Source organism: Lactuca saligna, chromosome 1, assembly GCF_052625555.1.
Source record: "Lactuca saligna cultivar CGN05327 chromosome 1, ASM5262555v1, whole genome shotgun sequence".
Classification (NCBI taxonomy): domain Eukaryota; kingdom Viridiplantae; phylum Streptophyta; class Magnoliopsida; order Asterales; family Asteraceae; genus Lactuca; species Lactuca saligna.
Genome location: NC_136417.1, coordinates 70,965,384 through 70,979,680, shown reverse-complemented (window position 1 = coordinate 70,979,680; position 14,297 = coordinate 70,965,384). Strand labels below are relative to the sequence as shown.

General features: G+C 38.0%; 1 protein-coding gene and 1 pseudogene across 1 annotated transcript; one reads left to right on the top strand and one right to left on the bottom strand.

Annotated features, from left to right (window-relative positions):
* The first annotated feature begins 2,106 nt into the window (after positions 1–2,106).
* Positions 2,107–4,909, top strand: LOC145008240 (uncharacterized). The gene is made up of 2 exons (XM_078966867.1): positions 2,107–2,844; positions 4,589–4,909. Exons 1-2 carry the CDS (start codon positions 2,107–2,109, stop codon positions 4,907–4,909), a joined length of 1,059 nt encoding a protein of 352 aa, XP_078822993.1.
* Positions 4,910–7,439: 2,530 nt separating this feature from the next.
* On the bottom strand, positions 7,440–9,830 carry LOC145008232 (carboxyl-terminal-processing peptidase 3, chloroplastic-like; annotated as a pseudogene).
* Between the last annotated feature and the right edge of the window lie 4,467 nt (positions 9,831–14,297).

Genomic DNA, 14,297 nt, shown 5'->3' with positions numbered 1-14,297 from the left:
GGTTCCTAGCCAAACCTCCCGGTAAGTGAGTTATGCTTACCCTACTTTAAGTATAGCTTATGTTTAAATTTATTGTCGTTATTATGAACTTATAAACAATATATATATGTATATATATATATATATATATATATATATATATATATATATATATAATATAATATAAAATATAATATATAAAGTGTTATTATAATATCTTTTAACTACTCGTGATACCGGGAATCTGGTTTGAAGGGCCGTATAGGGTTGTTGGATTCCAGAAGTGCTATAATGCTAAAATGGTCATGCCATCTGGTGTTTCATGCCTGACCCCTGTCCGTATATAGTGGTTGAAAAGTATTTTTTAACACTTATAAAAAAAATCACTCGTAATTAGTTGCGATAAATATTAGAATAAAACCTATTTTTAGTAATACCAGGTTTCATTGAAGGAAATTATATTGTTAGAAACGAAGTGTTGTGCAAGTTGGAATCACCACTTTAGCAAGTGAGTGCATAGTTACTTTCATCTTAAACATACATATGAAGTATTTAATATAAATTACGTGCTATGTGTGCATATTATCTGTGTTCTTGATATTTATGTTGGATGAACAATTTATATAAGTTTTAAATGATTTAAACTGTATATATATATATATATATATATATATATATATATATATATATATATATTATATCTACGTAAATGTTGGGAAAAACATGGGTAGATGAAATATTTGATGCGTGATGAAATAAAATGATGAGAGGCCACGATGTTTACGATGATCCAGTGATCTAGCAAAGTATAGATGACACCCATAGACTATTCTAGATAGTCTAGTGGAACGCTAGTAGGCTCGCAAACTGTAGGTTTTTATTTGAACTACGTGTTCACCAGGTGTACTCCACCCCCCTCATGATTTCCTTATTTAACATAAATTGATGAGGAATCCCCTGAGCAATGTTGTCCACCCCGATGCCAATCCTTAGGCTAGGTCCTTTATAATAGATGCTTTAGGGACGTAAAGTGAGGATAACAGGAACGGGTAATCCGGTTGAATGATTTGATGAAATTAATAAACTTAATTATTGTGGGTTAAAAACCCTATGTGCTCATCAGGTTCCCAAGCCTGAACCTCTCAGTTAATTGCATTACAGGTAGTGTTAAGGGAGCACAGGAGTGATGATCTGATGATAGATCAATGGATTATAGGCCACTAGAATTAATAGATGTTGTAAGGTCTGTGTTGTGTCTGTTTATGGTTTTTCTCTGTATTGACAATGACATCCCAATGTTTTTAATATAATGAAAATACATTTCTTCGGAAATGCTTTGATAAATTCTTTATCATATATTTGGGAACAAATTCCGCAATGTATTTCTTTAAAAGTATACTCTGATTTTTAAATAAAGCATAAACAAAATCGGTCTTTTCTGGCCATGAAAATACAGATGTCAAAGTTGGCATCAGAGCATTAGTTTAAGCGAACTAGGAAGTTGTAAGATTTCTAGACTTAAACTTAGAATGCTAAGCGATGATTGTGAGATGAGTGTATGCTATATTTTAGACACAAGCACTAGCTTATTTTAGGGAATATGCCTAAATTTTTATCATGTGCTAAATTATTTATGTTATAGCTATAAAGATTCCTTATATGCTATTATTTGTGCGGATCTATGGTATGTTTCCATCAGGATTTGCAAACATTATATGTTAAGGATTCTAAACGTATAAAAATTGGTATTAGAACTAGCATGTAACTTTTCGGAGTGACAAGGAGGAATTAAAAATCTATCGTAAATAAACATCTAAATTTACCTACTTTGGTGTATAGATCAACATGGAAACAACCCGAAGCGGCTTCGGAAACACTAATGGAAATGCTAATCTGTGGCCTGTGATTGAGCGAGCACCAGAAGTAGCGGCTACACCCGAACAAATCTCAATGGAAGGAGTCCAAGCAATGATTCAAATGATGTTGGATCGTCAGATGGAAGAGACAAGGTGTCTACTTCAATAGAATAGGGATGAACCTACTATGCATGTTGAACAACCTGAACTGAATGAAGGTTAGTTAGAAGAAGGGAATGATAGATGAACCGTTGTTCAAGCTGAATCGCCAATGGGTAGAGGAAATAACCAAGATGAAGAGATCGAAAGGAACGAATGCAAGTACAAAGACTTTATGACTTGCAAGACATCAATTTTTATTGGGAAAGAATATCTAAATGGAGTTATGGACTGGATGTATGAAATGGAGCTAGCTTTCATAACGTGTAGTAGTAAGGGGAAGCTACAAACCATTTTTGCAGTATGTCAATTTAGGGGTGGCGCTGTTCGTTGGTGGAACACCTTAGGGAAGACCATAAGCCCCAATGAGCCACTAACACTGACATGGGTAGAGTTCTTAGTCCACTTTAGATGCAAGTTCTGCTCAACCCAAAATATGCTGGAACTAGAGAATCAGTTTCTGACACTGAAGAAGGGCAGCATGTCCATTGACGAGTATACCAATGTCTTCACAGACAAAATGGAGTTTTCTTTACACATTGTTCCTAACAAAGTAACAAAAATCGATAACTATATGAAGGGAAAACCATGGGAATACGCCGTGCCAGTACGCCGAGCACTTATTTTTGAGGCGACTATCTGGGCTGCCAAGTTTGTTGAGGAGAAGATCAAGGGAACAACCGACAAGAAAGTTGAAGTGGGCGATAAAAGAAAGATTGAAGTATCTTCAAGGTCCAACAAGAAAAGAAAATTCTTAAATTTTGGTTCCAAGAAGTTTGGAAGAGGAGGAGGTGAAGCAAAATGGTGTGATAAGTGCATGAAGAAGCAGTTTGGAAAATGTAGCGAGGAGGTCACTTGCTACAAGTGTGGAAAGACTAGGCATTATGCCAATGAGTGTATAACAACTAAGAGGGTATGTTATGGGCTCAATGAAGAAGGGCACATTGCTAAGGATTGCTCGAAGAAGAAAGAGGCGGCAAGGCCTAACATTACACTGAGGCCAAAGGCGAGAGCATTCTGAATGACCATGGAAGCAGTAAGGGATGAAGCAGATAACACTTCAGGTACCTTTCTTGTAAATGGATTGCCCGCCAATATATTTGTTTGACTCTAGACCAAATTACTCCTTTATACCGCATAAATTTGGTGGAAGTATAGCATTGCCTGTACATAAACTAGACAATCCTCTAGTTGTAGAAGTTTCCAGCAGCAAATTCATAACTGTTAGCGATTGCATTAAAAACATCGTCATCAACTTGAATGGGAATAAATTTCACAAGGAGTTGTTGCCCATTAAGTTGAACAGTTTCAACATTGTATTGCGAATGAATTGGCTTAGTGCAAATGGTGTTGAGATACTATGTAGAAAGAAGATGGTGAGAGTAAACCCACCTAGAAAAGAGTCATTTATGGTGTATGGGGACAAACGTAGAGTGAATTTTGGAATCATTTCCCTGATGAAAGCCAAAAAATGTTTGCCTAAAGGATGCACATCATACTTGGTATTTGTGATCAATGCAAAGAAGGAGAAGAGGGGGATACAAAGAATACCAGTGGTGTGTGACTATCCGGAAGTCTTTCCTGAAGATATTACTGGATTGCCCCCTGATTGACAAGTGTAGATTCAAATAGACTTGTTACCAGGATCAACAACAATAGTGAAAGCACCATACTGATTAGCACCGACATAGATGAAGGAGCTTATGATCTAACTTAAGAAGTTGTTGGACTATGGTTTCATTAGACGTAGTTAATCACCCTGAGGAGCTCCGGTGTTATTCGTGAAGAAGAAAGATGGAAGCATGAGGATGTGCATAGAATATAGAGAGTTGAATAAGGCAACGGTGAAAAACAAGTACCCATTGCTAAGGATTGATGATCTTTTCGATCAGATGCAAGGTTTGAGATATTTCTCAAAGATCGATTTTTGGTCACGATATCATCAGCTTAAAGTGAGAGAGCAAGATATTGAGAAAACCGCATTCAGAACAAGGTATAGACACTATGAGTTCTTGGTTATGTCATTTGGACTAACCAATGCTCCAACAACATTTATGGATTTGATGAACAAGGTTTGTAAACCATTCCTTGATAAATCTGCGATAGTGTTCATAGATTACATTCTGATTTACTCAAAGAGCCAGCAAGAGCATTGCAAGCACATGCGAGAAGTGTTAGAAGTTTTTTAGAAGGAAAAGTTGTTTGCAAAGTTCTCCAAAATTGATTTTAGGATTCGAGAAGTCCAATTCTTGGGTCATATGGTTAACCAAGAAGGAATAATCGTTGACCCAACAAAGATTGAAGCTGTGATGAAGTGGGAATGACCAAAAAGTCCCACTAAGATTCGTAGCCTTCTGGAATTAGCTGGATATTACCGAAGATTTATCCAAGGCTTTTCTTCAATAGTTGCTCCATTGACAGCTTTGAATCATAAATGAGCTACATATACATGGAGCGAGAAACATGAAGAAGCATTCGAGAAATTAAAGAAGAAGTTGTGTGAAGCACCAATTCATTCTTTACCTGATGGAGTTGAGGACTTCGCAATCTATAGCGATACATCTAGAGTTGGGTTAGTTTGTGTTCTGACCCAGAGAGATAATGTGATAGCATGTGCATCTCTACAACTGAAAGAGCATGCAAAGAACTACCCCACTCATGATCAGGAGTTGGAAATGATAGTATTCACATTAAAGCTATGGAGGCATTATGTTTACATCACGAAGTGCAAATGTTTCACTGATCATAAGAGTCTCCAGTATCTCTTTAATCAGAAGGAAATGAATAAGAGACAACAACACTGGCTAAAGTTACTCATAGATTATGACTGTGAGATACTTTACCACCCTGGTAAAGCAAATGTCGTAGCTAATGCTCTAAGTCAAAAAGTAAACCTGGAAAGAAAAAGGCCATGAACGTTAAGAATAGAAGTTGTCTCAACGATTGTGGAAAGCATTAAGAAAGCTCAAGAAGAAGCTTTGGAGAAAAATGATCGAAAGGAGGATTGTTTAGGACGTTGGTATTTGGTACAAATAGTCAAGGGTTGAAGGTATTCCAAGATAGAATTTGGCTACCTAAGATAGGAGGAATAAAGGATCTTTTGATGGAAGAAGCTCACAAGACCATCTAATCAATTCATCTCGACAACACTAAGATGTATATGGATCTACAACTTTACTATTGGTGGCCAACGATGAAGCTCGATGTTGCAAAGTATATGGAAAAGTGTGTAACATGTGCAAAATTTAAAGCAAAACATCAGATTCATATGGGAGTTTAGAACCATTACATGTACCCATGGGGAAATAGGAAGACATCACCATGGATCTTGTGACTAAATTCCCCAGGACAAAGAAAGGTCATGACATGATTTGGGTAGTCATGGATTGATTCACAAAGATTGCACCCTTCATGGCAGCCAATGAGAGGTGGTTTATGGATAAGCTTGTGAATGCTTATGTAAAGGAGGTAGTAAGGCTTCAGAGTGTTCCTTTAACGATTGTATCAGATCGTGATAGTCGTTTCAGGTCAAGGTTTTGGAGGAGTCTACAAGAGGAAATGGGTATGAAGTTGTGTTTAAGTACAACCTACCATCCGCAGAATGATGGTCAGAGCAAAAGAACAATTCAAACACTAGAAGATATGTTAAGAGAATCTACCCTAGAATTCCAAGGTAACTGGGATGAACACTTACCCCTGGTAGAGTTTTCATATAACAATACCTACCATTCGAGCATTAAGATGACACCTTATCAATTTTTGTATCGACAGAAGTGTCGTACGCCGTCTTGTTGGCTTGAGCTTGGAGAGAAGCAGTTTACGGGCCCCAAGATAGTCCATCAGACTGCTGAAAAGTTAAAAGTAATTAGAGAAAGGATGTTAACAGCTCATGATCTCCAAAAGAGCTATGCTGACAAGAAACGATGAACGATGACATTCGAAGTTGGAGATTCGTTATTGCTCAAAGTCTCACCATGGGAGGGACTTATACGATTTGGAAAAAGAGTAAAGTTGAGTCTAAGGTTTATTGGACCATTCAAGGTTCTTCATAGGATTAGGAACCAATCTTGCAAGTCGGAGTTTCCAGAAGAAGTAGATGGTATTCATAACACCTTCCATGTGTTTTATTTGAGGAAGTTTACGGGAGAAATTCCCGATATAATTCCACTTTCGGGGTTAAGGATGGATGAGAATAAGAGGTTAATCGAAGAGCCTAAGGAAATTGTTGACTGTAAGACAAAGATTTTCGGATGCAAGATGGTGGACTTGGTACTTGTGGAATGGAAACATACTAATGGGCCCAACCATTCCTGGGAAACAGAGAGTGACATGATGAGTCACTATCCACATCTGTTTGCTAATGCATGATTCCGGGACAGAATCATCCTAAGGAGGAGAGATTTATAACGCCTGTGTTTCTAGCTAAGCATTAGTACTCTAATGTAATAGTTAGGGTCAACAACTGTAACTTATTTTGAAGTAGTAAAGAGGAATTACTTCAATATAATGTGATTTATGTGCATTATACTCATTTATGTACGTGGAATCTTGATTAAAGGGCTGCATAGGGTTGTTGGATTTCAGAAGTGATATAATGCCAAAATGGCCCAGCCCATGTATGTACATAGTGGTTGAAAAGTATTGTTTTACACTTATAAAACAAAGATAGTTCATAATTAGTCGTGATAAATATTAGACTAAAATCTAGTGGTAATAATACTAGGTATCGTCGAAGGAAATTATATTGTTAGAAGCGAAACGTTGTCCAAGTTGGAATCACCACTTTAACGAGTGAGTTCATATTTCTTTTCATCTTACACATAGATATCAATTATTTAATATAAATTATGTGTCATTTGTGTATATATATGTGTTCTTGATATCTATACTGGATGAACGATTTATACAAGTTTTAAATGATTTAAAATGTATATGTATTTTATATCTACGACAATGTTAGGTAAAACATGGGTAGATGAAATATTTGATATGTGATGAAATAAAATAATGAGGGGCCTCGATGTTTACGATCCAATCATCTAGCGAAGTATAGATGATGACCACAAACTATTCTAGATAGTCCAGTGGAACTCCATCCCCCTCATGGTTGCCTTATTTGACATAAATTCTTGAGAAATGTTGTCCACCCCGATGAAAATCCTTAGGCTAGGTTCCTTGTAATAAATGCTTTAGGGATGTAAAGTGAGGATAACAGGAATGGGGAATCGGGTTGAATGATTTCATGAAATTAATAAACTTAATTATTGTGGGTTAAAAACTCTATGTGCCCACTAGGCTCCCAAGCCCGATTTTGAGCCTCCATTCTTCTCTCTCCTTCATTCCCCGATGAAGAGCCTCTCCTTTCATATTAAGTAGTTTCTCTGAATAGGAGCTTATTGACCTTCATGAAATTGGGATCTAATGTAGCAGCCATTCTACAGTCGTTTAGACATTTTCCCTCATTCTTCCAAAAGCCATGCGTATAGTTGCACGATTGCTATAACATAAAATAAGAGGCTGTCTACAAACGCCAGATGTCTTTGTATGTTGTATTGAACTAATACCCTTTGAATAACAAACTTCATCTTCTGATAAATCTCCACTCTTATAAACCTCATTTCCCCTGCACAAATCAATTTATTTCGGAAATCAAAACCATATTAGGTTTATACAAATGTAAAATATCAAAAAAAAAGGGGGGGGGGGGATAAAACAACACCTTTTTCGCCAACTATCACATGTTTCTTGAGTTGTAGCCTTTGTGTGCACCCTGTTACCAGGTTTATGAAAATGGGACACATTAACACAGCCAGTTCTCAGCTTATACTTCTTATGATGTGGCCGTTGTCTCACTACCATGGCAGCACTAGCAAAAGATGTAACAGAAGGTGAATATATAGATTTTCATGTCAAAAAAAAACTTACAAGAACAACTAGCGGATCACGAGTAAGAGCATGGACATTGATCATGTTAACAAGAAGCATGTTCCCATCTCGATCTATATATTGTGTTCAATAGAGTCTCATCTCCATCCAGGCATATTTGAGCAACATCAAGTCCAACCTTCACCAAACCACCCTATAAATAAACATATATATGTAAATACTAGTAAACAGTCAAACAAAAGTTTACTAAAGTCAACTTTAGGCTACTTACTGGATTGTTTCAGAGATCCAAAATGTAAGATTCAACACCCTGATTTTCAAATTCACCAATGGCGTGTTTCATATCTGTAGCAGCACTCTGTTTACAAAAGCTTGTTGTTAGATGAATTTAAGATATGAAGTTATAAAGTAAGACTAAGATTTAGAGAATTAATAAGCACCCGGGAGAAGGCTAATAGCTTTACATATCCGGTTTTGGATACATGACCATTTGGTGTTCTATGAGGAATGATGACACTTAATATAGGAGAAAGTCTGATGAATTCCCGGGGTAGTTTCACCTCTCTAAAACTAGAGTCAATGGCCAACTTTTTTCCATGTAGATCAGAAATATGAACATGCACAAATTTCTATAAAACCCTTTTGAAAGGAATCAACCATTCCATTCCTTCCTACCAAACTTAAATGTAAGAAACTTACATTGTGCACTTTGACTGTAACACTTGTCCCAACATAACCTCTAAGCTTTTGTGCAGCAGCTTCACCACTAATCCCTTTAACTCTCTCTCCATTTATTTCAATCAACTCATCTCCTACATGTATTCCAGCTCTAGTAGTTGGGCTACCCTCAACACAGGACAATAAAAACTGAAAAAAAAAATTTTAAATTTTTAAAAAATAAAAAATAAATAAGAATCCATAACTGAGGTCTCAGGTTCAAGTCTCAGCATCACAAACCAGATGACCGGTTTCTGGTTCAGTATTCACAAATAGTCCAACTCCTTGTACGTTTCCATCACTTCCAATTCTAAAACTTTGGTATTCCGTTACAAATCATTGCCGAAAAGAAAATAGAGTAAGTTCCCCCTTTTGGAATCTAGGAGTAAGAATAAGTTACAAAAATGGTTCCAGTTGTTTCTGAATTTTAGTCCAAAACTAAAAACTCTTTTAGAAACCACAGGGACAATTTTTGTAAAAGTAATGGGAAAAGTTGCACCTTTGGACTAATAATGCGAGTGAAGCGATCTCCAAGAGTAGAAAGCATTCCTTTAATCTTGCTGTATGCGGCATCAGCTGTTCTAAGTGGATGCATTTCACCATTGTTTGTTGGAATTTCGAGTCCCAGTCTACAGAAAACACATAAACTTACATTAAACTTATTGACACTAAATGACATAAAACAACAGAAATGAATCATACCTTGATGATTAAAAGTTGGATCAACAAAAGTCTCTCTGATCAAACCCCAAGTCTCTACAAGAGTTCGCTGCACAGCATTCACCTGTTACGAAATCAAATTTTACCAAACCCATATAAGCAATAGATTGAACACCTTATCTGCACAACCCAAACAAACTACTAAAAAAGATGATCGAACTGAACACCTGCCCCATGAGTATGAGAAGCTGGGAATGCTATTGTCAAGGACTCGGTAAGAGCTAGCGAATCTAAACAAACAGCAACTGCAGCAGCGAGCCTGATCAAACCTTTAGATATTGAATCAATCAATTTCTTATTGGATTCAACTGATTCGTTCGAATTTTCCGTGGGTAAAGCTTGAGGTGGTGTTGGTACTTTACACTTGCTATGGTAACCATTGAAACTGGAAGAAGATAATCGGTACTTATAGGGAAAAGTTGAAGAGGTTGGTGTTTGAGGGGTTTTGGTGTAAATTGATGAAAGGGATGAAGAATTACTACGATCAAGATTAGGTTGGCGTAGAGCATCCATGGTAGATACTCTAACTGGGGGATTTAGGGGGTTTGTACATCGTAATCAAAATGAAGGGATTTATGGGGAATGAATGAACAAGTGTAATGGTTGGATTTAGGGGGATTTATGGTAATCCCTAAAAATCGGACCCAAAAATCTCTATATCGGGTTTACAAATACACAAACCACACTTTTTCCAGGTTCAGAAAACCAGAAGGGTGATTAGGATTTTCCAGAGAGAGAGAGAGAGAGAGAGAATGCAGAGGTAGAGAGAATACAGAGCTAGAGATTTGACCCAACATTTATTATACCTGGTAGAGAAGATATAAGGAGGTTTGCTAAACCTTGTCGCAGCCATTAATATCTGTATCCTCACACAGTCACACAGGGAGCAATGATCGATCTCAGAATTCTCACAGGTCTCGTCAATCTGGCCCCTCAGCCAAGAAGAAATCCGATATTGATAAGAAGAAACGAGGCCTCACAGCGAAACCCTAAGGTTTTTCGAATGTTTCTTGATTTTCCATAACAAGATAAAAACAAGCATGGTGTGGACTCACAAGTAAGGATTTAGAGGGGTGAATAGGAGGCTGAGATCATAGAAGCGAAGAATAAAGAAAGGGCAGAGATAGTTAGAGACAACGAGGGAGGGCGGCATACGACAACGACAAACTTCATCATCTTCTTCCACTGCCTGGCGGTGTTTGATTCGCGGCGACGACGTGATTAGGGAAAGAGGGAAACAACCATCGAAATAGAGAAACAAAAGGGGAGAGTTGATTGTGAAGATAAAGAAAAGAAGGTAGAAAAGAAAGGCGGGTTTTCAAAATTTTACGGTTTCGTTTCCCCCGTTATCTTCTCAAGGTGCGTTTCCTTAAAATTATAAAGCGACACCTACAGAAGATGCATGTTTAAGATAAAGCGCCCTTCGTGTTTTTAATTTTTTTTCTTTAGACACTAATTTAAGGGCACGCAAAAATACGTGTCCACTATCCTTCAAATTTTGGAAGTCTGACATTATTTTTAAGGACGCCCAAAAATGGGTAACGTGAATCAGTGAGTGTCATTGTTTGCGCGTCATTAAAGGCTATTTTTCTTGTAGTGCTTCCGGTTCATTCTTACTCATGAACTTGTTTCGGAGGGTGATATTTGATGGGTCCAATTTCAACGACTGGATCCACAATATCCGCATGGTTACCCGTTATAAGGACAAGGAGTATGTTCTCGACAAGGAGATGAAAGAAGTCAATGTCAACACTGCTACTCCCAAACAAATTGCTGCTTACGAAACCCAAGAGCAAGATGCTACGAAGGTTTATTGCACCATGCTCGCAACAACGACTGCTGAACTCTAAAAGTCCTACGAGGACTACTACCCCTACGAGATGCACCAAGATTTGATGGAAAGGTACCATTAAAGTGCTAGGCAGGAATGGTATGAGATCATCATTGCGATGATCACTACTAAAATGAAGGATGCAGAGTCCATTACGGCCCATTTGCAGAATATGTAGAGATACGTGGACCGCTTGTTGAAGTTGAATGTCAACTTCGATGAGGAGCTGCCCATAGATATCATTCTACACTCCTTACCTCCTTGCTACGAGCAGTTTCGTATGACCTACCATATGAACAAGGAGGAAGTCACTCTAAGCAAGCTTCAAGGCCTGCTAAGGACTGTTGAGAGTAGTCTAAAATGCAAATCTATTACATCTACTCCTACTACTATTGCCCCTGTTTTGGCTATTAGGCAAGGAAAAGGAAAGAAGAGGAAGGCTCCTTCTAAGAACCACAAGGGAAAGTCTCACGGTGGTACCTCTTCAAGTAGAACCAAAGTTGGTCATGCTGCTCCCTCTTCCAACCCGAAGGACGTAGAGTGCTTCTACTTCCACGACAAACGGCATTGGAAACGTAGCTGCTCGATGTATCTGTAAGATATCAAGGATGGTAAGATAAAGCCATCCTTCGCACGTATTTATACTATTCAATCTAATAACTCGTCACATGCTATGTCTTGGGTCCTCGATACAGGATGTAGTTTTCACATTTATTCTGATTTGTAGGGTCTATGAAGAAGTAGGGATGTGGAGCATGGGAAGATAAATTTGATCATGGGGAATAGGAAAGTGTCGCCTGTCACAAAGATTGGAGTTTACTCTTTAGTGCTTAGTAGTGGGTTTGGTCTATATTTGAATAATTGTTGCTATTCGTCAGAAATGACACGAAATATTATTTCTTTTCATGGTTTGTATAAACAAGGTTTTAGATTTTTGTTTAATAATGAAAATGGTTCTATTAATGCTTTCTTTAATGGTACTTTCGATTTTGAAGCATTGCCTTGTAATGGTATATATGAAACTGTTATGGTTGTAGACAACTTAGGAAATGATGTGATGCAGATAAATTCTTCCAATAGTGTGGATAAAGCATGCTTGTGGCATTTCTGTCTTGGACATGTCAACAAGAAGTGTATAGCCCAACTCCAAAAGGATGGAGTGTTGGAGACATTCGACCTTAGGGACAATGACACATGTGAGTCTTGTTTACTTGAAAATATTACCAAGTCACCCTTCATTGGTACTAGTGAAAGGGGTGAAGGTTTATTGGATCTCATACATACCAATGTATGTGGGCCTTTTAGATCCACCACAAGGGATGCAAACCGCTTCTATGTGACTTTCACCGATGATTATAGCAGATATGGTATATCTACTTAATCAAATACAAGTCAGAAACCTTTGAAAAATTCAAAGAGTTTAAGCGAGAAGTGGAGAATCAGCTAGGTAGGAAAATAAGATGCTATGATCCAATCGAGGAAGTGGTTACCTTAGTATTAAATTCCACGACTATCTCCAGGAATGCAGAATTGTTTCGCAATTGACGCCAACTAGGACACTGCAGTTGAACGGTGTGGCTGAGAGGCGCAATCAAACCTTGTTGGACATGGTTTGTTCAATGAAGATTCGTGCTTCATTACCTATCTCCTTTGGGGGTATGCCTTAGAGACTGCCGCCCATATCCTTAATCTAGTCCCGACTAAGAAGGTTTCCAAAACACCTCACGAGATGTGGACAAGGAAAGCTCCCTTGTTGGCACATATCAAGGTTTGGGGTTGTGAGTGTTTCATAGGATGAGAGACTCACAAATAGCTCGAGCCTCAAATTGAGTGGTGTATTTTCATCGGCTATCTGCAGAAGTCCTTTGGATATCACTTCTATAGGCCGAGTGCCAATTATGTCTTCGTTGCAAAGAGAGGGGTTTTCCAAGTGCGAGAACTCATAAGCCAAGAGGATAGTAGGAGGAAAATTGATCTTGAATAGATTCAAGAGTCAAACGATGAAGGAACCTCTAACACTGGCGCTCAACCTGAGGAGGAAACTCCTGTTGAACCGATTGACGAATCCCTACCTCTTAGATGTTCCAATAGAGTTAGTGTTCCACCCATATTATATGGTTTCCATCTAACTACTGAGGGTGATATATTTATTAGTGATAGTACACTAGTAAAATTAGATGAACCTAACACCTATAAGGAAGCCATGGTAGGCCTGGAGTCTACGAAATGGAAAGAGGCTATGGACACCAAGATTCAGTCCATGTATGAAAATAAAGTTTGTAAATTGGTTGACAATGTTTAAGGTCGTAATAAGGTCACGTGCAAGTCGATCCTTAAGAAGAAGACCGACATGGATGGGAAAGTACACACGTATAAGGTGCAATTGGTTGTGAAGGGCTTTACTTAAACTCCCGGAGTTGACTATGATGAGACCATCTCATCAGTTGTGAAGATTAAATCTATAAGGGTGATGCTAGTCATAGGTGCATTTCATGACTATAAAATATGGTAGATGGATGTCAAAAATGCTTTCCTTAATAGTAAGTTAGCTGAATATATTTACATGAGTCAACCAGAGGGTTTTGTCAATGTAGAGCACCCTAATAGAGTGTGTAAGCTTGAGAAAGCCATTTATGGATTGAAACAAGCATCTCGCAGATGGAACCTTTTTTTCGATGAGAAAGTCACAGAGTTTGGTTTTTCGAGAAGCAAGGATGAGTCATGTGTATATGTCAAAACCAGTGGGAGTATAGTTAGCTTTCTCGTATTGTATGGGGACGACATACTACTCATAGGAAATGACGTCTCAACCCTGCAGGAGGTTAATTTCTGACTTGGGAAGTGCTTTGCTACGAAGGACCTCATAAAAGTTACTTATATTCTAGGGATAAGGATTTTGAGAAATAGGAGTAAGAGAGTAATAGGACTTAGTCAAAGTAATTACTTGGATAAAGTGTTGAAATGTTTCAGCATGGAAAATTCCAAGAAAGGGGAGTTACCAATTCAAAGCAATACCAAGTTAAGTAAGACTCAAAGTCCGAGTACCGATGCCGAGATAGTAGAGTACCTTATGCTTCCGCAGTTGGATTATGATGAAACGTTCTCACCGGTGGCAAGGATATAAACAATACGATTGATCCTCACATTAG

Coding starts and splice junctions, on each gene's coding strand:
- LOC145008240 (XM_078966867.1), top strand. CDS start 2,107: ATGGGTAGAGGAAATAACCAAGATGAAGAGATCGAAAGGAACGAATGC. Junction 2,845..4,588: donor TTGGAAAATGTAGCGAGGAG/GTCACTTGCTAC, acceptor GTTCTGACCCAG/AGAGATAATGTGATAGCATG.